The sequence below is a fragment of the Scatophagus argus genome, chromosome 4 (genome assembly GCF_020382885.2).
Source record: "Scatophagus argus isolate fScaArg1 chromosome 4, fScaArg1.pri, whole genome shotgun sequence".
Lineage (NCBI taxonomy): Eukaryota > Metazoa > Chordata > Actinopteri > Scatophagidae > Scatophagus > Scatophagus argus.
In genome coordinates, this window is record NC_058496.1 from 11,486,686 (window position 1) to 11,511,890 (window position 25,205).

At 42.5% G+C, this 25,205-nt stretch overlaps 1 protein-coding gene across 2 annotated transcripts in view; it reads right to left on the reverse strand.

The window, feature by feature from the left end:
• Positions 1-9,546: 9,546 nt before the first annotated feature.
• Positions 9,547-25,205, reverse strand: part of ptch1 (patched 1) — a 50,025-nt gene continuing 34,366 nt past the window's right edge. For both annotated transcript variants that reach the window (XM_046387712.1, XM_046387711.1), the window contains exons 17-24: positions 21,192-21,375; positions 19,243-19,523; positions 17,195-17,332; positions 16,831-16,973; positions 13,455-13,554; positions 13,000-13,356; positions 12,357-12,903; positions 9,547-12,250 (exon numbers count right to left, since the gene is read on the reverse strand). In XM_046387712.1, the coding sequence (XP_046243668.1) occupies positions 12,358-12,903; positions 13,000-13,356; positions 13,455-13,554; positions 16,831-16,973; positions 17,195-17,332; positions 19,243-19,523; positions 21,192-21,375 (1,749 nt within the window). In that variant the 3' untranslated portion in view covers positions 9,547-12,250; position 12,357. The remainder of the gene's footprint in view (positions 12,251-12,356; positions 12,904-12,999; positions 13,357-13,454; positions 13,555-16,830; positions 16,974-17,194; positions 17,333-19,242; positions 19,524-21,191; positions 21,376-25,205) is intronic.

Below are 25,205 nucleotides of genomic sequence, written 5' to 3' on the forward strand. Positions count from 1 at the left end.
ATAATGAGCACCTACCTTTTGAAATAGAATTGGATGAATGCGCGTTTATACATCTGAATTATTTAATCATTATCGTACTTTCTTTGCTCAAACAAATAGGGTTTAGATTATGAGTTATATCTCTCACTACTGCCTTTCTCGACTCTTCATTTTGCTCTGTCAGCCTTTTAATAGAATTGACTCTCTTTTCTATTTTTTCCTTATGAACATGGTTCATACCCATCTCTTTTTGTTTTGCCTTGGAATTACATGATGAGGAACAAAAAAATGCATTTGGTGTTTGAGTATGTATTTTTGCTTTATATATTGTGTCTTATCTTCTCTGTCATTTGTTGTCTTGTATTATGAACTTTTACACTCTTTTTGTTTCACTTTAATTGGGGCTACACTGGGTCGTTGCCTTCAACCTAAATAACACAAAAACATATAAAAGTGGATAATAAAAATTCATCACAGAAAAGCCTTTAAAGGAAATCATGACCTACGCAGCCTCAACTGCCTTATAATGTCTGATGTGTGTAAAATCCTGCCCAGAGGAACAGCTCTCACCTTACATAACCCTTATTTTTTAAACATTTCTCTAATGTAAGAAAATCACTTACACATCTGCTCATGTGTAAGTGGGGTCAAAAAAAATTTAACAACAATACAAACACATATTTATTGTATCGTACTTTCTTTTTTATGCAAAAACACATGTAGTCACAGGAACACACTTTTTTATGGCGATTCCAGGCATTTTAAAAGCATGCTTCTTTATTGCTTTGAGAGGAAGCTGGGGATTGGCTGAGAAAGGGAGAGAGTTTCTGTGACCAATGTGAAACAGCACCACATGCATAAGCCTGTACACACAGGCACGCACACACACACATACACACACACACACACACACCACACACAGTATTATCTGCAAACTTCAAATTCACAGAGATGAATAGGAAAACGTTATCTTTACAAGTTTGTGCATGTTTATTTAACATAAGAAATAAATTCCAGATCCATGCTATGCGTTTGTGTGTGTGTGTCTGTGAGTGCGTGCATGTGTGTGTGTGTGTGTTCGTGTATGTGGATGGGTATTCCTGTAGTAGAGGGAACAAAAATCTGTTGACATAGTTGCATTGTGGGTACACGTCTTACTTATGGGGACAAAATGCAAGTCCCCACAAGGTAAATCATTAAATATCAGGGTGAGGACTTGCTTTAAGTTCAGGTTGAGGTTAGGGTTAGGATTAGGCAAGTAATGTTTATTGTTATGGTTAGGTGGTGATTAAGCCTCCAGGAAATGAATGTAAGTGTATGTAATGTCCCCAAAAGTGATGGAAACAAGACCGTGTGTGTGTGTGTGTGTGTGTGTGTCCACAGGTTAATCCGGTACTCCCTCTGATTACAGATGGCCACGGATGACACAGCTGCCTGCTAGAGTCTGGTAATGAACCAGTAAGAAGAGAACCAGCTGAGAGTCCACATTTGCAATCAGTCAGTAACAAAATCATTGCCAGTAAAACTCCAGCTGTTACATCTAGCCTCTAACTTCTAATTGCCTCTTTCACCGGTAGATTAAAAAAAAGAACTTACTGGTAGTAATCATACTCAAACAATTGTCTTAAATTTGTCCCAAGAACTCTGTTGTTTAAATTGTCTTAAGAGGCAGCTTAAAAAACATGTCAGCTCTCCGAGATTTTGTTAACAATCAATCTCAAGTAAGATACCATTACAGACTTTTGATAAATATTAGGAAAAATAAAGGAGTAGTCACAGCAAAATCGGACTTCATCTAAATCTAAAAATCTATAAAAAAAACTGTTGCTCTCTTTCTCTAAATTTGTTACATGAATTATTTTTAATGAAAGTAAGAGCAAAAAGGAGTCACAGTTTGTGGTGTTTCAAATGCAAGAATTACTTCTGTCAAAATTGGACCCTGGAGGACTACGCTCGACCCGAAAGTGGTAGAGAGTCAGCTCCTGGTCAGCCCAGCTTTGTCCCAGTCACTCACCTATCGTCCAAGTTCAACAACCCCGGTATCAGAACTGTGTGTCCGTTTTTACAGTGACATACTGTATCACACACGTACGTTTATTCATACAGTCACATGCAATGCACACACAAGAAACACACACATGCACACACCTGCTTTCTATTAGTCCACTAGATTGCAGGGAAATTGAGGGGGAGTGTTAAACACACACACATCCATCTATCTGCCCCTCTGTCCACGATAATTACACACTTCCTGCTCTAAAATCCTTCTCCGACAGCTTCCACTCCAATCACGTCTTTGTTTAAGTTTGTGTGTGTGTGTGCACGCGTGTAAGGGCTGGTTTCATCAGTGGTGAAACAGATACACCTCTTAATCTGAGTAAATATATGATCGAGATATGAAAGAAAACAATTCGCAGCACCTCTGCTTATTTGCACTGTTTCAGATGTTTCTCTGCAAGGCAAATCTGCCAAAAAGTCAAAAAATATTAAAGATGAAATGCACAACATCCAGTCCCTCTTGATATTGCACTAAAGAAAGAGCAAACGAGCAAGTCAGACCATAACAAATTAGGCAGTGCCGATCCAAATATGAATCAAGATTCTGATGCATTTCTCGCTTCAGATATTTTCAGAAAGTTTGTAACCAGATAGTCACAATTTTCTGTTTTTAACCAAGACAAAAATGGTGTTTATTAAGCTTGAGAAACAGGAGAATTTTCTCAACCCTTAAGGAAACACACACTCCTTCAGTATAGCAGAAATATTCAAAATCAGCCCATAAGGAGACAAACTTTCTTATTTAGTTTTCACTGGATGTAAAAGGTATGAAAAATTGTAATCTAGTCACATCACTAGTCTCAGGTATGCGATGGTCATTTGTCTGATTTAACAAATTTGTCAAGTTAGGGTTGGTAATGATGAATGTTTACATCTAGTGCTTTGCAATTTTCCCCTCACTCACTTGGGCTTCAACGTCTTGAACTAGGACACTTCAGTATGTGGATAGCAGGGATTGGAATTTGAAGCTGTGACGAGTGTATCAGCTGGTCTACCTGCTGAGCCATAGACAGGAGTGCACTTTTTTATGGTTATCATATCCAATATTTGACTGGTTTTATCTGTGCTTGTCAATTTCAGTAGCCTTTTGTCTAAGGGAGCCCACCAAGACTTAAGCTCCCATTAACCAAACTGATAAAGCAATGAAGAATTCATTCATGACACTGGAGGTGAGTGCTAGTGAATATCCCTGACATTTATTTTTATTACTGTATTCATCTGTGAATACTGTATAAGCTTGTCTCTGTGCAACCACATCGGGTATGAATGTACATATGTGCTCGCATCTGCATATAAATTTTCTGTTCATGTGTCTGTGCATTGATTCAGACTGAGCCTCCCTCTGGGCTCCTCAGAGTTCTCCTTCGGCCCTGCTTTTCATTAGGCGTCTGTCATTGTGCCAGAATCAATAAGCACAGATGTAAGAAAAAAAAAATCTCTCTTCTCCTCTTTGTGAATGGGTAGATCATTAGCAAATTCCAAAGTGTTTACCCTCATCACCGAGGAAAGACCCTCCTCAACTTTACTGTACTTTCAGTAATTTGTAGCACTATTATTTCCTTTATGACCTTCAGTTTAAAACCCTCCTTCTTAGTAGTAAGTGTTAGTGACATGTGAAATCATGTGCTCCAGTTTTGTTTGGCTTTGCAGCTTCGTATATTCGCTCAACACTCCCAGACACACATGAAAATATTTAGCTGAGGGTTTCTTTTCTTTCTCTTTCTTTCCGTGTGTCCTAAGATGACGCATCTGTTTCCATACATTGTTGCATGTTTTTTGGCGAAGACAAACAGAATAGTTTCAACAAAGAGGTGGGTGGTGTGTGTATGTGTGTGTGTGTGTGTGTGTGCGTGCTACCAGGACTACATTAAACAAAAGGCAGAAATGATGACAGCTTCCAACCCCAGTTTGTCATCTTCAGTGTAAATGGCTGTACATCACATTAACATCTTACATGTGCTCGGTCCAATCAGAGCAGTCACACACAGTTGTGTCAACGCAGCAGTAATGAAAACAAAAGAAAGGAAAGCAGGAGCTGGGAGGGAGAAGGATAGAAACAAAGGCAAACAGAAAGGAAAGAAAATGACAAAAAGAGAGAAGTCTGATGGAAGCAGGATATAAGAGAAGGAGGGCAGAAAGAGAGAAACTGAGGGCAGGATAAATTCTTCCAGTATTAGCGGAAGAGGAGAGATTATGATATGGCTTGGCACTGCTCTGCAGCACTCGTCTGTAGCACAAAGAAAGAGTGGGGGGGTTTTCCACCTCCACAGAATAAATGATGCGAGGGGAAATGGGAGTAAACAACATCAGTCATTATAATTACTCTCATACGGCTACTCCCATCCACCATCAACCATCCTCCAAACCCCCATTCAATCTCTTTCTCCCTCCATTTTCCATCTGCCTTCACTCCTAATCCTTTTTCTGCCCCTTCTCTTTGACTTGATTACACCTTCACTTCACTCACTTTCTCTTTCTACCTTTCCTCTGTGAAGTTCTTTCCCGTCCTTTCTGATGACAGTTTTGACATTAAACTGCTTGTTTCAGGCCTTAGATCTCAAACTTGAGTAGGGTGGTCTGGATCTGCTCCTCACAAAAGAAATATGAAGCTGTGAAAGTTGGAGAAAAATACTACAAATGACTGCGCATCAGCATTTCGTTTACAGTATTGTCTGAATGCAGCGACAACAGCCAACAGTAATAATAATCTTGGCAAGCTTCTTCAGCTTTTTATTGCAGAGAGATTTCGATCTTTGGCTCTGTTGATGGACCTCTTTTGCAGTAGAAGCCTTTGAAAGCTGCTGAATGCATAGTGAGTCATGTCAGCTGTTTCTAAGAATTGGATGTGGTTGCCTCGTTGTCTTGGACCTCCAGGATGCTCCTTTGCTCTTCTTCTCTCCCTGTTCCTCTCGGAGGATCCCTGGAAAGCTGTAGCAGTGTGCAAGAAAACCTGTTAAATAAAAGCTTTTAAGGGGATTCACTCATGTCATGTATGAATGACAGAATGGTTGGGTTTAAAAACAATGTTCTGATCCAAATTGATATATAGCCAATAAGAAAACAAGGCTAAATCTGACTTTTAGGTCAGGCTAAGCTACCATGCCAACATTTGTTAATTAGCACTAAATGTCAGACATCATCTGGGGACCATGACTATCTATCAAATAGATATTTCACAGGATAAATTCGACCTGCTGCTTATGCAAGAGGAAAAGTGGAGGATCACCAGAGGATCATCAAAATCATTGGAATTCATCCCCCTGGGATCATGAATCTGTGTGCAAAATTTCATGAAAAGCCCTGGAATAACTGTTATTTCAGTCTGGACCAAAATGGCATGCCAACCGAGTGACTGACACCTGCTATTTGGGTTCATGAAAGTGCACCTGTCATTTTATCGTAAATAGTTAAAATACAAGTGCACGAGCGCAGACTTACTTCATGTCAAGAGCAACTGAATTCCAATTTTAATTTCTCTCAGACATTAATTCCTCTCAGAGATACTTAGAGAAAGAGAGAGAAGACCGATGCTAGAGTCCCTAGCAAACCCAGCACAGATCTACACTCTCACTCACATTTGTATCCTGACAACCGTGCATCACTGTTTTCTCCAGTATGTCAAATGCCAAGCATGTTTCTCACATCTCATTTGCAAAAGGGCTATTTTCTTGTTATTCACTACTGCAGTCTGCAGAAGAGCACTTCAACGCTGAGCTTATGTAAGTCTGGCCACCGGGGACTTGGACCTCACATTCTTCTGGATCGGTCTTGTAGGAAGAATGCACTCCCTCTGTGGGAGATAAAAACAGCCAGCCAAGTCAAACTGGTCCCTGGGTGGGACTGAGCACCAGCACCAACACCCGCCCAAAACCACCCACCTTGAGACTGCTGACAGAATAGAAGAGAATAGAATAGATTAGAAGTGAAATATGTTTATGATGTTAGGGCCTCTGCAGAGACATGCCACATGGCATCACAGGTATTCTCTTGCCTCTAAAGAATTTGTAAACATTTTCTTTATGAAATAGTTTTGGGGAAATAAACTTATTCCGTTGCCAAGACATAATACCTGTCATTTTCAGTGTAAACTGCTGCACAGAAATGTGAGAGACAGATAATTAGCTTACATTAGCATGAAGACTGGATGCAGGGGAAAACAGCTGACCTGTTAAATAAAATGTGCTTACGTCCTCTGATTTTACTAAACAAAATGTTTTATCATGTTTGTCTCATTCATATACAAATATGAATATGGAAACTCCAAGTTTAATTTCCCCTTATTTCAAGTCATTATGCTATGACAAGTACTGCAGTGTTAATCTATACATGCAAAAAAAAAGATTTTAAAATGACAAATGGTAGTTTTATGTGAAGTTAAAGTGAAGTAAAATTCAGATCAGATCTTTAGACAGAGCAAGGCAAGCTTTTTGCCTCCACTACCAGCTTTGAACTGAGATCTTCCCAACTATATCTTGAACCATTAAAATGTTGAACCATTTCTCTGGAGCAAAACTGCCTTCTCCCACCATTTTTAATAGTCTCATGATGCATTTCCTTAGAAGTCATCTTCAGTCAAATGTAAAGTCATGTAAAGACAAATATTTTCAATCTATGGAGTACAGTTCTTATTCACTCTGCATTCATTTGCTGGTATTTGGAAACCTCCAGCGACTTTGACAATCTGACAAACAGTCCTTGCTTCTACGCATCTTGTTGTACTTGTACACATGGAAGCAAACTTGAGTCCAAAGTTGAATGGTTTTCAAGGTGTCTGTGAGGCCTCAAAGGTAAAATCTCCATTTGTCTGGATCTGGAGCTGTATCAACACACCATGTGATGCTTCCTGCAGATTTATTCTTAAACTCCATTTTAAAAAGAACGTGTAAATCTAGTCCTGGATCTGGCAGGAGTGCATGTGTGTGTTTTGTGTGTGTCCTGCAGTCATGTCAACAGAGCAATCATTCATGTAGTGGAGAATATACACTCAGAGGGTTTAACTCTGCCGGCAAGTGACGATGGACAAGCTTTTCAGGGAACGAGTGAGGGATGGAAAGAGGGAGATGGAGGGACAGATGCAAGGAAAAGAAGGACTGGAACAGAGGAATCAATAATTCCCCATTATATAATTTGCTTCACAAATGTGGGTTTGAGGTAACAAAAAAAAAAAAGGAGGAATTTAAGAAAAGAAATTAATGAATTAAGGAAGAATGCAAAAAGCTGTACTTTGTATCCGCTCTATTGTCACCCAGTCTGGGCAAAGAGCCACATTGGCTCCTCTTTTCCTCTTTTGTCCTGCCTCCATCCCTCTTACTCTTGGAGGACAGGTAAAGGAAACATTCATTAACGGCCTGGAGCTCGTTACCTTCAGTGGAGCACTCTTCACAATATGTGTAGTTCCACCTCTGAGAGCAACTCTTGAGTGTGTGTGCCTGGGTGCATATAAGTCTGTGTTTGTAAAAAGACCAGAGGTGAGGGGGGCTAAAGGGTAAGGCAGGGCCACAGGAGGGGGTTGTGTTGGTTTGGTGACCCGGGGCCCTCCAGAAAAAAAAGGGGAGTGCTGGTGAAAGAGTCCTTAAGAACATAAGAACTCAGTGAACCATGTCACCCGCAAACAACCAGGGGGTGGTCCACATATTTGCTGTTATCCACTACTCTGCTGTTTGCTGTTACCCATCCTAAATTTGCTTTTTGAGCACCCAATAACGATCTGCACGAGCAACACCTGCATCATTTACTAGCTTTGTTCTGTATTCTCATCGAGAAACAGACTAAAAATGTCAAGACCAGTTAGAAAAGTTCAAAACGTGACACACAACACCCTGCCACCCAGCTTCCCAAACACACTCTGTTATTTGTAAGATGTCAGCCTGAGTCTTTGCACTGGTGGGACAGCAGAGTAGTGTGCCTTTATTGGCTTTAAAAGATAATGACATGGCTACCGCCTGTCTCTCACCACTGATCCAGGGTCAGTGAGTTTCTCAGCCTCAACGAGGTTCAGGTTAAAATTGTGGCTTGGGAAAACTGACCTTCTGTTTAGGAACAGAAGAAAGGACGGCTGGATATTTCTAAAATATCATATAATGCATAAGGTTTAATTGTATTTTGAAGGTGCTTTAGTTGTACATTTCCTGCATGGTGACCAGTCTAAAACATTTTCTTACAGCTTGGGAATAAATAGCTGCCACCCATGCAGCTGACATGGTGCTCTCCCTCTTTCACCATCAGTGCAGCAAGCTCAAGGCCACATGCACTTTTTCATTACAGCGAACAGGCCAGCTGTATTGTAACTACAACCAATTTCCTTGCAGTCTATAAAGCTGTCAATCAAAATCATACAAAACAGGGAGTGGAGGTGGGGGTGCTGGGGTGGAGCTGGGTGGGCTGTTGGGGAGGGCTGCAGGGCTCCAGACCAGATGTCACAGTTTTACACTGCAGGACATGACGGAGAGAAGGAAGCCGGGAGGAGGTCATGTTTTCCTGAAGCTATGCCTAATAGAGAATACCAGAAATATTTTGACTTGCATGAAGATGATGCTTGTAGTGGCTTTCATTCATTAAAGTTTATTAAAGAGAGTGTGTATGAAGAAGCATGTGGAATTCAAATCAGAAATTAAAGGTATGATTTTATATATATTGGGAAATAAGCTTTTTTGCTTTTGTTGTTGTTGTTGTTATTGCAATGTTGCATGCAGGGCAGGAATTATACCATGGCCAAACATCCAGTGCTGTGGATGCCTGCAATGTGGCCATAATGGCCCCTCTGCCACATGCCCAAGTTGGCAAGCCGTGTTTTGGATTGATCACTGTGTCCTTAAAATGGAGCTATGATTATTTACAACTGTATGCGGCACAGCAAATAAACAAACTAATGTTATAGTGTAAGTATTCATACATTTGTGTTTTGAAGTTGACCAGGATACCGTTGTAAACACATTAAACTCACAATCAATCCATCCAGAGGATGGACTTATTTTTCCCAGAAGCTACACAGTGAATTAATAATGTTATGAATCATTGTTTGAATTAGTGTGCGCGCTTTTTTTGGAACTATAAAGCAAACTCAGACATCGACCACTTGGTTCTCACTAAGCAAAATCCAAGTACCAACACTTTTAAAGCTCACTAATTAACATGTTGTACCTCATTTGCTTAATCCAGCCACAAAGAAATGTAAATGTGCTTTAAATGGGCCTTGATAAGAATTAGTCTAGCACATAATACTGTAACACAGCAAAGAGATACAGATGTAAACAAGATATTACACTAATTAGTGAGCTTAGTGCTGGCCAGTATTTTAAACTGTGAACAGAAACAAGCTAGGAGTTTCCTGTTTGCCAGTCAATGTGCTAAGCTAAGCTGTGTTAAGCTAAGCTAACCACCTGCTGTTATTGCTACATATTTAACATTTAGACATAAGAGTCTATCAGTCTTCTTAACTCTGCAAGAAAAACTATATCTTTAAGCACAAAACCCTTCTGAAACAATCAACTCACAGTCAGGCTGAAAACATCTTTTTAAATTTCATTTATTAAAGTTATGAACAAAGAGACAAATAAGTTATATTTTTATTTGTTAGAATTCTATCAGTGTTTGAACATTAACATTTAGAGAGCTAGTACAATTTTCTACTTTCATGGCTAGCCTTTGACAAACCCAAAGAAACAGCTGTCTCTCTCCAAGGATCGGAACATAATACTGAAGGGGAGGTGTCGATGTCTCACAAGACAGTTAGCAGTGAAAGTGTGCACCTTAAGGTTTTTCTGTTATGGTATATCATTACATATAAACTCTTTAAAAATATACTTCTGTCAAATACCTTGACAACTACTATGTACACTACAAAAATAAATTTTCATATAAATAAATTATATGGCATACATTTATCTTTGTAACTGAAAACAGCATACATCCACGCCAACCGAGACCAAAATGGCAGTCTGGAAGAACCACTGATTTTTTTTTTTCCTTTTAAAATCCTCTAAGAGCTATGATGAGACCTGTAGTGTAAAATGTTATATACTCTTTTTTTCTATTTAACATTAGTAAGCACTTTATACAGATCAAACTCCATTAATGTAAAAACATTAAACTGTAATAGTGTTTTTTTTTCAATAGACAAAAATCCCTGCATTTGTTATCCACTGGCATCACGACAATAATGAAAGAAAATAACAACATATTTTATATTACAAAAATATAAATATCGCAATTGAACGTTGAAAACAAAAAACAAACAAACAAACAAAAAACATTTAAAAATGAATAAAACAGTTGCCAGCTATGGTTCTCTCCACTACTGCCAATGTGACATTGGGAGAAGAAAAAAAAAACAAAAACAAAAACAAAAAACAAACAGAACAACCTATTTCATGCAAGCAGCTGACGTAACATGTTGGACAGAAAGAGGAAAACTGCAAAGACTTCTGAGAAGAACTACACATGAAGTTCAACAGGGAGTGAGAACGTAAAAGTGGAGTTATCCTGAGGTGTGGAGGGAGTTAGTGAAGGGGTCAAAGGGGCCTTGGTCTGGAACTAAAGGGGGTGGGGCTGGGGGTTACAGGTACGAATGCTGACAAAGAATATAAACTGGCCGTTGCTGGGAGAGAGAGACAGACTGGCAGTGTAAACTCTGACCCCTGAGGCTCTGGGCTGTGCCATTTTGCAGTTGAGGGGGGACATCCAATTAGTGTCACGGCGTTCTGTTGTGGATTTTTATTAGCTGAGGTCAGTGTGGACGGCTGAGGCCTAATTGGGGCCAGCTGTCTTTACTGTCACTAAAGGAGAACTGAGGCAGAGGAGGAGGATGGACTACCACACACACATAAATGCTTATACAAACAAATAAACTGAGACAGACAGAGTATCATCAGGCCATATAGGGCTTCGCCCTTAGCAGGCTGCGTGGACTAGCTTATTGGTTGGACAGAAATAAAGAGCTACTTGAGGTGAGATATTCCTGTAAATGAAGTTTAAATGCAGTCAAGTGCCATGCTGAATCGGGAAGTACAGTATACAGTCTGAGCTTTAGCTTATCCACGAGACACAGCCACTTCGGGTACAGAGTTAGCGCCCTGTGTTGACCCTGTTCCAGAATCAGTAATGTGAATGTCCCTGTAATGGCAGAGTGAGTTTCTGAGGTGGGTTTACTGAACATATGTCAGTATACAAGACAGAACCTGTTTTGAGCCTGCTAGGGTTAAACAATACATAACGTCTTACAGTAAAATATGACCAGAGAGCAGCCTAACAGACAGTGATACAAAGCTGAGAGCAGAAACAGGTTCCAATGCAGAGGCGATAACTAAAAAAAAACCCCCAAAAACAAGAACAGCTTTAAAATTTCTTCATATCTGCTCGTCTTAAATAGCACGCATAGCGTGTCAAGTTAAACAGTAATTGTTTCATAACTACCACAGGTTTGTGATAAAAATATTAATAGTTTAACATGCGTACCTTTATACAATAATAAACACACACACACAGACACACACATTTATATACCATAGCCCTGTTTGATTACTCTAACAATTTCCCTCATGTTTTAAATGAGTGCAAATGTTAGTCTGTTCTGAGGATGTATCTGATGTATAAGCCAGAAAATAATGGGGCGGTTTCACATCATACAGGCCTACACATTAATTACTAAACATACACACACACATACGCAGACAGATCACTTCTTTTGTTTAAAGAGACATTTGCATAGAGTTATAAATGTATATTACTTAAAAAATATTTTGAGCAGCAACAGTGAATGCTGACAGGTTTTTTTTTTTACTAGACGAAGCTTCCTAATGGCACAGATCCACAGTTGAGTGAACAGTAATCAGAGATCTATCGCTCTCTCTCTCTCTCTCTCTCTCTCTCTCATACACATGCATACATTTGCACATACACACACATGCACCATATAAAATGGCAGCCCCAGTCTGTTAACATGAGGAGTTGTACAGCTCCTAAAATTATAGCTACTTTTTGTTCATATTTACATATGTATACATCTTTTAAATATGGATAGAAATATCTAAGACAATAGTCCACTGGGTTACAGTAAGAATGAGCACCATGACGGCAACACTGGCGAGTTTCCTGCTGCTTAGGGCCGTGGGCGAGCCGGGCTGGCTTATTCAGGGCTGGGCTGCACCAGGCCATGTCAGCTGCTTAGTAATACAGAGAAGTCCATCTTTGGCTGTTGTCCTTCCATTCTCCACAACTGGAAACAAAACGAGAGATTGAATTGTTAGTAGCTTACAATGAAACACAATTTTTAAAAGGACAACTATATACATATGGATCTAATGAAGCAGCTGACAGCTCACCTCAGCTCGCCCGTCTGCCACTGTTGTTCTCAGCTGCCTCAAACTCCAAATCTTGAAGCTCCATGGCTTCCACCTTGACTCCTCTGGTCCCTGTGTGGGTGTCCAGTGGCACATGTGGGTCCTGGAAGGCAGGCTCCGGCTCCTCCGGCCCAGATGGGCAGCAAGTGTTTGTTGCTGTGTATCCTGGGTAAGAGGAAGCGGAAGGGCTCTGGTTGGACAAGGGGGCGGGGTGGACAGCGACGGTGACGGAGGCTGAGGCTGTTACCGTGGTGATGGGTTGGCAATATGGGGTGGAGTTGGGGTGGTGGTGTGGGTGGTGGTGGTTAGGCTGTGGGTTGTGGGAAGAGCGGGCCCTGTGGCCTGCTGAGTGTTCTCTATGGCCGTGTGAGCCATAATGGCCCCCAGCCTCAGTAGCAGTTTCAAAAGCGTCCATGCGCGGGCGGGCTGGGGGCGGGACCTGCCAGTGCAGCTGGGTTTTGGGGTCCCTGCTGTCATGCTGAGTAGCCCTGGGATGGGGCCCAGAATCACAACCCTGAGAGGAGACAGACTGTAGAGCAAGACAATTAGATATTCTGTATATAAGAATGAGCCAATCTGTGACCTTAGATTCATACACGCAACGCAAAAGGCAATATCCACTTACTGAAGACACAGTATAGGCTGGAGGGTCATGCTGTCTGGCTGAGCGCCTAGGCCCTGATCCTGCTCTCCTGTCCTCCTCTGTCCTGGCTGCTCTGCCCCTGCTGGTGTGGAGGTGGTATTGCTGCTCCTCAGCTCGAGTTTGTCCTCTGTGAGAGGGCAGGTTGTAGTTCTGCAATTCCTGGCTGATACCAGACACAGTGGTGTTAGAGCTGTACTCAGAGTCAGACGAGTCTGAAGCTGCACCAGAGGTGGTGGTAGTCGCAGTGGCGGGGTGAGGACGGACTGAGAAGTGGACCACGTGAGGAGGGGCCTCTGGGGACGGGGTGGGTAAACGGCTACGACCATCGACTGGAGATACCTGAGAGGTGAGAAGGGAGAAAGCAGCAATGAGTGACAGCTATCACAAGCTAAAAAAACCAAACAACCATTCTTGCAGTTGTATTCTTGGGATCTTACCTCTGGATAGGGCCCAAAGTATGACAGTAATACTGGTAGAAGGACCAGTCCATTGAGTACTCCGAGAACTGTTAGGATGGCCAACACTGCAAAGAAATACCTGCAACACACCACAGGCATACACAAAAGCAGTTGAACAAAGGATTCCAACTTTAATCTCAGGAACAATTTAACTAAATGCAGCATGTAACACACTGCATGCAAACAAGTTTTTCTTTTCATTTGTGATACAACTGAAACACAATTACTATAAATACCATACATCATGAACAAGGAATTTATTTATTTACCCCCCCCCCCCCCCCCCCCCCCACAAAAAAAAACAACTTACAATTAAAAAAGCTGCTCAGGCCAACACAGACAGACAAGAGGAGAAACAGAGCAAGCGGAGAAACAAAGAAAATATCTGTGCAAAACCACAGAGGTTTAGACATGGGGAGACGTGCAAGATCAAGCAATACACATGCCTGAAATAATACTTACACAAAGACACTCAGCCTGCCACTCCCCAAACACACAAATATACTGTATATAAACCCCCCCACAGATAGGCAGGCATGCGCTGTGGTTAGGAGGAGCAAAACAGAAAGGTACCTTGTGTGTTTCTAAGTCCTGCCAAAGAGGGTTAGTCTTAAAGAAGCCACAGAGAGAAAAGAAAAGGGAAGCATAATTAGCTGGAGCTGGTTAATTCAAAGGTACTGGAGGAAAGAAAAAAAAAGGGGGGGGTATCAGGGGCAAGGGTACTTTCTCTTGGGTGTGTGGTGTATAAGCAAACATGGAGAAAACAAAGCAGTGAGGAATGTGAAGGGAGGGGAGAAGGGGTAAGGAGGGTAAAAAAAGGGGAGAGAAGAGGAGAGGCAAGTGAGGGGAACGTTGAGGGGTTGGGGGGCGGCATAAGAGGACAGGGGCCCTAAGAGAGAGGGAGAGGCAAACAAATGAAGTGAAGGGTATAGAATTTAAACAATTTAGTCTAGGAAGAAGAGAAGGGGACCCTCAGAGCGCCACCCCTCCCTGGTCTCTCTCCTCTTTCTTTTTCTCGCTCTCTCTCTCTCACTCTCTCTCTCTCTCTCTTCTCTGCCTCACTTCTCTCTCCCTTCTTTCCAGCTAAGCCCCTGTGAAATTCCCGGCCACTCTGCAATCCCCTCCGTCTAATTAAATCCCCAATGTATCAGGTAAGACCCCCCAATCTCCACTCTAAATCCTTCCCTCTCTCTCTCTCTTTCTGACACATTGACGAACCACAAGCCCCTTCAACCGACTCTTGACTATGCTGTAACTGAGGTGTAGATGCACTGGTATGCTGCGCTGCTGGGCCGCAAACTAGATACACATTCATAAGTAGTATGTGTGTGCTTATATCAATATGTGTGTGTGTGTGGGTGTCTGTGCAAGCGCGTAGTGAAGCAAGCATTTTAGAGAGGAACCATGAATGAGGAGAGCAGGTTCTTGTCTTCCGAGCACGGGTGGCCTCGCCGTCACAATGCTGGTACGCTATATCTGACTGTGGAAACTTAGTAAATATGTAAAATGCCCCAGTGACAATCTGAGTGCCTGAGTACAGATGCAGTCGCCTGCTGCTCCAAACTAAAGCATGCTAAAAAAAAAGCAGAAACAACAGAAACAAAAAGAACCTGTACAGCGTTGAAGGCGTACTTGGCACCTGCCAGGTAACTCGGATTAGAGAGGAAGTATCAATAGAAGCCTATTGCAATCATAGGTTTGACCTGAATCATGCCAAATTCAATTTGAATTCAAGTTTCAAACATGGAGCCCTTGGTAGTAAATGGCAGGCACTGAAAGCAAGTACCTATGATTTTAGTTTTACCAGAAAGCAATTCACACACCTTCACACACCTGCATACACACTAAACAGTAAGTGAAGCCCATTCACCCATCCTTTAACTACTTGGATTTGATTATTACTGAAATAAATGTGTCATCACTGCAGTTAGCATTTCCATACACACCAGGAGGGGTAAACGCCACGTCACCTTTGGACCACATGTATGCACACACGTACACATGCACGCGTGTGGCCCACATACCAGGCTGAGTGCCCCGCCGGGCTGTTTAGAGTGAAAACATTCACAGGGCTGATGGGGAAAAGTCAGGGAAACATTTCTTTCGACCCAAGCAGAAAAATACGAGCCGGGCCTGTTGTTATTGCACCGTCTTGGGCCACAACTTTGTTTGCTCAGACAACAGCAGAACCTTTAAATGGAGGCCTGCGACTGAGCCAGAAACCAGAGTACACCACTGGAGGTGAGGAGAGAAGGTCCATAGGCCTCCCTGTGTTTGTGTGAGTATGTGTGTATGTTTGCATGTGTCTCTCTGAGTGTGTATCAGTGTGTTCTCTAACTGAAAGGCACACCATCATTGACCCCCATGATTACAAGGTCAGAGAGCAGGTTGGTGAGTGTGTGTGTGTATAAGATTGTGTGGGTGTGCATGCATGAGCGCCAGTCTGTGCACATTACAGAGTTTGTGTGCTTTTCTTAAAGGAGTAGGTCAACCAAATTATACAGCTACCTCAGTGACTTTAATTTATTCACTGAGCTCACTGGAAACTTCTCATAATACTTCAGGCTCAAGAATGTACAGAATCATTAATTTTTCTCCATGTATGGTGACTGGTTGCTACCTTTTCTGTCTGTTGCACACAAGGAAGGACACACACACACACACACACACAGACACACACAGACACAGAAGGAGCCATCGATGCAGAGCCCCCACATTGCGCCTGTTTTCGCCTGTCTTTTCACAACTACCCTCTATCCTCCACCCCGTTACTCCTTCCCATGCTTATAAATGTCTAGCAAGGACAGTTAAACTTGCTGAAAGAGATTACAAAAGCCAGAAGACTTTCCTGTACCCCCCTTCCCTCTCCTTCTCCATCTACTCCTTACTATAGCCCTCCTCCTCCCTATTCTCCATCCTTGCCCTGTTTTCCCTAACATGTCAGGCACTACGGGTAGAAGAAGAGGATGAAAGAAGAAAGAAAAAACACAAGGGAAGAGTTTGGCTTCATTCTAGGAGAGCAAGTCCCTAGAAATCATCCAAAAAAACCAACAAAAAACCAGGTATGTTACTGGTAGCTGGAAAAGGGTTTACAGAGAGGGAATACAAAAAAAGGAGATGTGGGTGGAAGACGAGAAAGATATTGAGGGAGGGAACAGAGGAAGAAAGTGAAGAGGCTTCATGCATGGTTGGTGTCTCAGGTAAATTCCTGTGTGACATACAGGTTGAGGCACGGTCTCAACGGTCTACTGAAGCCGCACAGATGCCATACAATACCTTTGTGCAGCCTCGTGAGCATATACATTCGGTTAAATGGATGTGGCATTTTCTAATGGGGTTTGGTTTCTGTTCTCACCTGACGATAAAGTCGAACTCCGACCCAGCGAGCATCAGGACACCTAATAAGGTGGAAAAGGCTCCATCGAGCACTGGAGCAAACATGTGCTCCAATGCCAGCACTGCCCGCTTGTGACGATCCCCTATGGCTGTCAGGAACGCCTACAACACACACACACACACAAAACATCATTTATTTCTCCGTCTTGAGGGGATCACTGATACACAACCTGAGAAGAAGAATCAACAATACACATTTCAGGATTCCTGGGATGTTCCAACAATTCGTTTTATAGAATTTAAAATGAGAAAGTAAGAGAAAGAGTCAGCCATTCACCAACCCTAAATATTTTCAATATTTATTTCTGTATCCGTATGCTTACCAGGGCCACATGGACAGTAAACTCCACTCCGATTCCCACAGAGGCGATGAGGATGACCACAGGAACAGCACTCAGTTTGATTCCCATCAGCCCCATGAAGCCAAACAGCTCCACAGTCATGAGAGAAAGCACCAACACCTGAAAAGGTAAAGAGAAACCTCTGTTAGAGAAGATGTGGCTGACAAATGTATATGAAAAGTGATTTTAAACAGTTAGTCAAACACAAGTCAGGACAGTGGAGGTAATCGTGTGATAGTTTCTGTTTCTTCGTCTCAAGTGGTTTTCTCTTCTGTGTTTGAATCCAAAAGATAATAATAATCATAAGAACTCTCTCTGCAAAGCATTAACAAAATGTAAGCATTACAACGCACATTTCCCAGGTGACAGAGCTGAAAAACATATGTAAGCACAGTGGATCACATGACCATAAATGGAGATAGTCCTCCTCTTTACTGTTCTATAATAAACAAACTATTATTCACTGCATGTGCTGTGTGAATTTACAGCTGACCTGGACTTTGAATGTACACAAGACAGATAGGGACAATAATACATGAGGATGATATGTGTGAGTATCACTATGCTACAGATGTGGTAACCATACATGTGGGTGAAATATGTGTGTGTGTGGACGCTTCAGTGCAGAGCAGGACAGGAGCTGGGAGTAAATGCTATTATCAGCTGACAGGTGTCAGGTTACATGGGGCCTAAATCCTTTGAAGAGGGCTGAGGTGGGCAGGGGAGGGAGCGGTGTGTATGCATGTGTGTGTAGTGTGTGCGCACATACTCACATATATACAGTGAGTGAGTATGTGCATTTGCGTCCACACGGGGGTTAAACTCAAGTGCATTTTGGGTGATCCAATCACATATGTTGAGAAAAGACTTTAAGTGAATTAAACTCGCATCCAGACTTGACTGTTTGGGGACTTCTAGATATCCTGAGACACACAACTCAGGCAAAACTTTCAAATATGTACTTGCATTTTATTTTACTTTACGTCACAGTTTTTCCAGGGATAAAAACAAATGTCAATCGAGACCACGGACAGGAAGCAAAACCAGTTAAGACCTCCTGCAAATTGATATCAAGTTGATTCAAAACATCTGTATAAATCTTAACACAAGCTCTATAAGGGGCTCTGTGGTTGAGAAGGATTTCAGGGCAAATCACTGAGAGGGTCTGACTTTGTGTGACTGGCAGTGGTCTGGTCCTGGACAGAGCAAATGGTTAAAGTTGACGCCTCTCCATAACTTGTCTTTTGATCTTTCTAGTAAAGCCTGAAGGATGAACATGAGGTCCCCTCCTCCTCTGTTTAAGGGCTCGGGTGGCCTGGCCACTGCCTGTCGTAAAATACAACCTACCAGAGAGAAAAACCAGAGCGCTTTGTGTAAGTGTTTCTGTGTGAGTTATGTACCTGTGTGTTTACACATTCATACTGTATGTGTGCAAGTATACACATGTCTGCGTGTGCTCAAAGCGTGTTTGTGTGTATCCCTGGACACTGCTCTTGTCAGAGGAGGGGGAGAGCAGGAGCATGAAGGATGGAAATAAAATCAAACTTTTTATAGGTATAGAGTGGGAGCAAGTTGCCTGAGCAACTTTGTGTCCTCTCCCCATTTATTTCTGCGTTGGTGTCTAGGAGTGTTGGACTAGACTAAACAGACCAGCCCTAACAAAACAGCACAAGATAAACACTGGTGACTGGGGCTACAATAACACACAGCAGCCCCTTCTCCTTTCCAACTCTCTGCTCTCTGAGATGGCTTCTGGACCACACATAAAAACCAGGAAATAAAGGGAGGGGAGCAGGAAAAGGTTTTTTTTTTTTAAATAACTAAAGGTTGGGGTTTCTGCCTTTCTATGTTAAGGAATGAGCCCTTTTGTAACATAGCCTACACCATAAACATATGAAACCTGCAAGATATTATTAATGAGTGCAAATGCATCTTTCTCATCAATCATCTGACAGAAAATCTGGTGTAATTTATGGGAATGTGTGTGTTTCTCAGCCAGCTTCGTATAATATTGCATCTATAACACTCACAATGATGCCAGCGGTCCATGGGTTGAGCAGGAAGAGAGCACAGACCAGAAAGGTGCAGGCGAGCACGACACTGATGGACAGCAGGAGCCAGTGGCGCAGACTAACGTACTGTTCCCAGAACAGAAAAGGGTAGCCGTTGGGGTAGGAGGGTAGGCCTTGTCGGCTGTAGTTGCTGCAGATAGCCCGCACGCTCTCGATGGCCTCCACAAACTGCGGCGTCTCCCGGAGCCCGTTGAGGTAGAAAGGGAACTGTGCGTATTCGATGGGCTCAGCAGCCGGGACTGGATGGTGAGACAGTAAGAAGGAGATCATTTTGGTGGAAGTATTAAAAGGCAGGACTTTATTAAGCTGCAGTCACATAATTTTTACTAGGCCCCATGCACGGGGCCTTGGAAGCCAGACGACAATAAAATTTCTATTCAGAGAAACAGATTGCTGAGGAACATTAAGGGAGCAATCAGATAAATCAACAATAACAAGGATGACATCTGCAGATGATATTTTCTATTCTGTTCTGATTAACTAGCATTACGTTCTAAGTATTTAATGTATCTGCAGAAATAATTTTCAACTTGTCAGCCAAACCACTAATATCAAGCTACATCACTACATCTGTGGGCAAGTGTGTGTGTGTGTGTGTGTGTGTGTGTGTGTGTGTGGTGGGGGTGGGCAGAGTAGTGTGAAACAGAGCTCCATTGACTCAAACTCAGCCAGTCTGTGGTCCAGCCTGGCTAATGAGGACCTATCAGTTCCAGACACAGCAGAGTGTCAGAGCTGATGTTGATTCACAGTAATTACAATGTCAGAATCACACTGCCACATAAACCATAATATAGACACGTAAATACACATACCTGCCTGTCATGAAGTCATATCTGGTTCTGACAAAACAACACATTCTTTCAGGTCTTTACTTGCAGTGTCAGTAACTCAACATCTCTCTATCCATTCAGCTCACTAGCCACCTATCGTTTTCCTTTTAAGAACACAGGTTTTTGGACTGTCTGGTGCTGGTGTGAGTGTGTATATTCCACACTGCCTGCAGGGTCAGACAGGAGCACTTGCTAACATGCTTTGGCCCTTTATAATCTCAACTATAAATTTCCATTAGGACACCAGTTGGCTTTCAGCCAATGCAGATCTGCTCCAGGGGGCTCCTGTATCGCCAAGCACTTCACGGTGCTTATCCAATCATAACCCCCCCCCTTAAAGGACTTCCTGCTTGTTACCCAGTTGTGCTTCCCACCCAAACTCAGTCTCTCCTAGTTATCCAATCATTTTCCTCCCCTGTGGAGCACTTGCTGACTTGCACCAAATCACAGGCTAGAATCAAACAACAACATGACTGTACTTTTTTCTCTGGGTTACAGTCTGTGTGTGTGGTAGGGAAATGAGAACAGGGTGTGCGTAGTGTTTAGGGTCACTGAGTTTTAATAATGTATGTGTGTGTGTGTGTGTGTGTGTGTAATGCAAGGGCCCCATGGTAGCCAGGATTATAGCATTCACCACAGGCACCATTTGAAGAACCACAGTGAGCCATGTCTTGGTCCTCAGCCTTGCAACCTGAGCTCGCACATATACAAATACACACACACACACCGCAGTGGTACAGTAAAGTCTACTACCTCACTTAAAGCTGTGAGGCAGACAAGGAGCTATAACTCAAACCACAAGAGGTAAACACTGCTCACATGTAGCAGCCGCCTTATGGAACCTAAAAAAAACCAAGACCAATGAACCCACAAAAGTTTGGATTCAAATTTCAGTAAGAAGCTCTTAATGTAATTTGTTCAACTGTACCGTAGCAGGTATGAGCGTTAACATTTCAAATTAGCTTCATTTGTCATAGCTAACAACATTATTACTGAAATTTCCTTCTTTGTTTTGAAGCAGAACTTTTCTGTTACAGCATAAGGCACATTTTGTGAACTTGTGTCCTGTTGACTTACTGCTGAGGCGTGTCTCGGGCATGGAGTCAGTACGGTCGTGAAGCCACTCGGGAGGGTGTGGGCGAATGTTGGCCTGCGAGGCGGCATATGCCACAGGATCATTGCTGACCCAGGCAGTTAGGTAGATGTAGAAAGCGCCGGGGTTGATGATGCCGTCTGCATCCACAAGCCTCTGACGTGTCAGCTACAAAACCCAGAAAGGAGATGAATTAATGATGGTACCACTATCACTAATGTATGTTCAATTCTGTTCTACTCTCATAAACACATTTGGATGCATTTTATAGGCTTGGATTATGTCCTTCACTTTGCTGGTGAGTCAAGTTTTGAAAATTGGAAATGGAACAAGCAGCAAATAGAAAAAGCCTGACTAAGGTCAGAAAATAGGTGGAGCTTGCATAGGAAATCATATTGCTGCCGTAAAGTATACATTGGACTCAAAAATGGTATTGTGGAAATAGGACATGTTTAACCAAAACATTCTACAGGTGAGCTGACCACAGAAATGCTTATTTATACACATGCATGAGTGCAAGAGAACGGAGCAGCTTTCAAAATAAGAGTCAAATATTAGTTCCTCTCTCTTTCCAACCAAAGAAAAATCAACAAGTCAAACACTGGTCGCCTTTCTGAAAATTCCCGTAATTCTCATCACAGCTTCCCAGAATTATCATGCCACATTAAAACATGGAAAATATTGAATCAGCTTCTTCTCAGCTTTACATACAGCAGATATTGGCTGGCCAACCTCAGGCCCAATGTCCTGACCATTCTGAATAAATTTGTGAGGAAGCCTTGCAGCAATTTTCTGTCAAGAAGCAGCTGCTGAAGATGAATGTGCTGCCAAGTCCTCTTAATTCCAACAATGGGAAATGTAACAATATATTGATATTTGTCCTATGAGACAATAAGCTGGCATTTTCGCTACTGTACTTTTTTTTTTTTTTACAGGACTTAGGCACAGGGTCCAAGTGTTTTTTCACAGCACCTTAACCCTCCCCTCTGTATGTGTGCCCGAGAGCGGACACACATACACACCCTTCACATGTAGAGTGGACAGCAGAGCAGAGAGGCCATGGTGGAGACAGTGAAGCGGGTGAAGTAAGAAAAACATTTTACTCAAGATGATGACAACTTGGGGAAATAGTAGGACAAGCAGAAAAGGAATACTTACACCTGCTTTGTCTGTATTTTTTGTTTTACATAACCAGGGTGAACTTGTAAATCTAATAACGATGTGTTACAAACAAACTAAAACAAATTCGGTCCATATGTAGCCCGACTTAACCTGTCTTAGTTTGCCACATATCTTGAAATTTGGTAAATTCTTGTAAATTTAGCTACTGGCTGAGATGACGGTCCTCCCCACCCCTCCAATCCAGCCTCTCCTCTCTCTACAAGCGGTACCTAAAATTCACCTGTGCTAAAATTCAGGGAAAATGCGCTGATTTTAGTCAAATAACATCAAATCAAATCACACGACCACATGATGCCCCAACCGCTACCACAGCACCAAAGTCCTCCATAAACACAGGGAAACCCCAGGATTAAAAGCTGTACTAATTAAAACTAACTCTATTAATCAGTTGTAACATTATCAGTATTCTGTACACGCTACCAACATGATTGGATGAAATAAAATTTGGTGATCCTTCCATGATTCCTGCTTAATCTTGTTATCCTTAACCATCTTAACCTTATAAATCTTAGCATGCTGACATTGACTTTGAGCATTGCTGTGTCTAAGCACAGTCTCATAGAGCTGCTAGCATATCTGTAGACTGTTCACGTTCACAAACCCAAAACTGTAAGCACAATGTCGTTCAGCTCAGATTCCCTTGACCTGTAGTCTCTCTCAGTCTGAGAAAACCAGGGGTGGGGTGAAAAAAAAAGACACCCCTGTCTGGATACATAGTTATCAAGCAAGTTCTGTTTCAGTGGATGTCATTTACTGCGACAGCCTTGGAGAATGGCTGCCTTGACATCCTATGTGGAAACACTTGAGAGTAGCCCAGCACTGCTACCTCCTGAGAGGTAAAACCATTACTGCGCACCCCTCTGTCACTCTATCTTCTAGGAACCATAAATCCCTCCTTCATGGAGGCATGGAGACTTTCTTTGGGGTGAAGCTGGACTCATGGGGTTATGTGGATGAAGAAAAGAGTAGGTAGTTTTTTTCTGATGGGGGGTAGGGAGAGAAAAAAAATTGCTCGAGTTAGCGTAACAATAAAAAATTTGGCTGGAGTCCCTGAGCGCGTCTGTGTGCAGTTAACCTGGTTGTTAACACTGAAGGAAATGCCACCCAGCAAATGGAGTAGAGCTATAAAAATAACACAACATCTGTACAAATGTTGCTCACACTTGCTTCTCCTAAACCCTACGGGTACCCAGAATGCCTGGCGCCACAGACCAACCGGCCCGGAGAAGAGAAATGCTCTTGATAACATTAGCATTGCCATCCGTAGCACTTTCAAACTTTCCACCTCTTTCTTCTATCCATACCCACCTCCTCCAGAGCTTTATCTTTCTATTTTCTCAGACACACACACACACACACACACAGACAACCAGCTTCCATATGATTCCCAGACAAGGCCATAAGGAATGAATGGTTGCCCAGCATGGAGAGAAATGTTAGGAGCAACAGATCAAAGGCAGAACACCTCTGCACAGATCCATGGAGTGGCATATCAAAATAAAACATCTAGCTTTACAATTTGCCTGGGTTGGAAAAGATCTGGTCCTGATTTTAAGGGCACAAAAAACAGCTACTGCTGTAAGTGTGTGCACAACAGCCCAAAGCAGAACACACACTCAGAAAATACAAATGCACACAAGGAGCTGCCACAAAGGCATCACATGTTTCATCTCCCCTCACTGGAAGAGGACACAGCAGAGCAGCACGGAGGGATGGAAAGTCGGAGACAGAAAGAGATGGAGAGAGGGAGCAAGAGTGGCAGTGCAAGAAGGAGTTTGTGAAGGAGAGTTAGAGAGAGAGGTCAAGAAAGAGAGCTGGATTCCAGAGGGTCTGGATTGAATTTAACAGCGGGATATGCAACAACTGTATGTCTTCAAGCTGTCACGGGAAGCCCAGGCAGCTCCGACGGAGGCCCCCAAGCCTCACGGCAAGTACGTTTCCCTCACAGACGCAGGAAACGATGTCACTGTGCTGAACAACCAGGCCTGCCTGTGCTTCCTGCTGGCTAGTAGTAAGGATGGGAAGACAAGTATAATGCTCTAATCAGGCTTAATGGGTAGGAGAAACAGCCAGAAAAAAGCACCTCGGAGTAGAGTGAGAAAGCTTTCACACTGTAGACATGCATAAGATGAATACACACTCGCACACAAATTGTAAATATAAACAAATACAAGACACGGTGGAGCTATGTGTCAAAGTGAATAATCTTCGAGGTGAATGATTTCAGCGTTGAAAAGGACGTGGCTTGTTTTGTGTTCGAGGTTTTGCCGAAATCCCGGCCAAGTATTTTGTTTTTATATTTCTCAAGTTCCTTATCTTCTGTTTTCACTGTTTCCTGCCAAAGAATGCAGCCATGCATTCATGTATGTTTTTCTTTTGGAGATGGTACTGAAGCGCTAAACTAAAAACAATGTGCAATGCCTTGTTGAAGCAGAGCAAACTTTCTCAGTGCCACAAACGCAATCTTTCCCCTCATTTCCTCTTTCTCATTATCAGCTGGTTGGCATCCCTCTGTCGACATAGTGGCTTGGTTTGAACTTCCACTAAGTTCCTTTCTGGACTTTCTTACAAGACCCAAGCTGCTCACTAGCTTCACTTGAGTCATTCTTGGATGTCCAATACCCCTTCAGAAGCTTGAGTTTTTCATATGATTAAAGTGACTACAGCTCTGCTGTACACTTATTTTCCCTCCTTTGACTTCAGACGTTGAAATCATTCAGCTGCATGACGAGGCCAACTATCTCAACTGATCAATTGTCAAAGTATGCAACATATGCTATAAAACTGTGTTATAAATCCATGTCTTGTTGATTCCA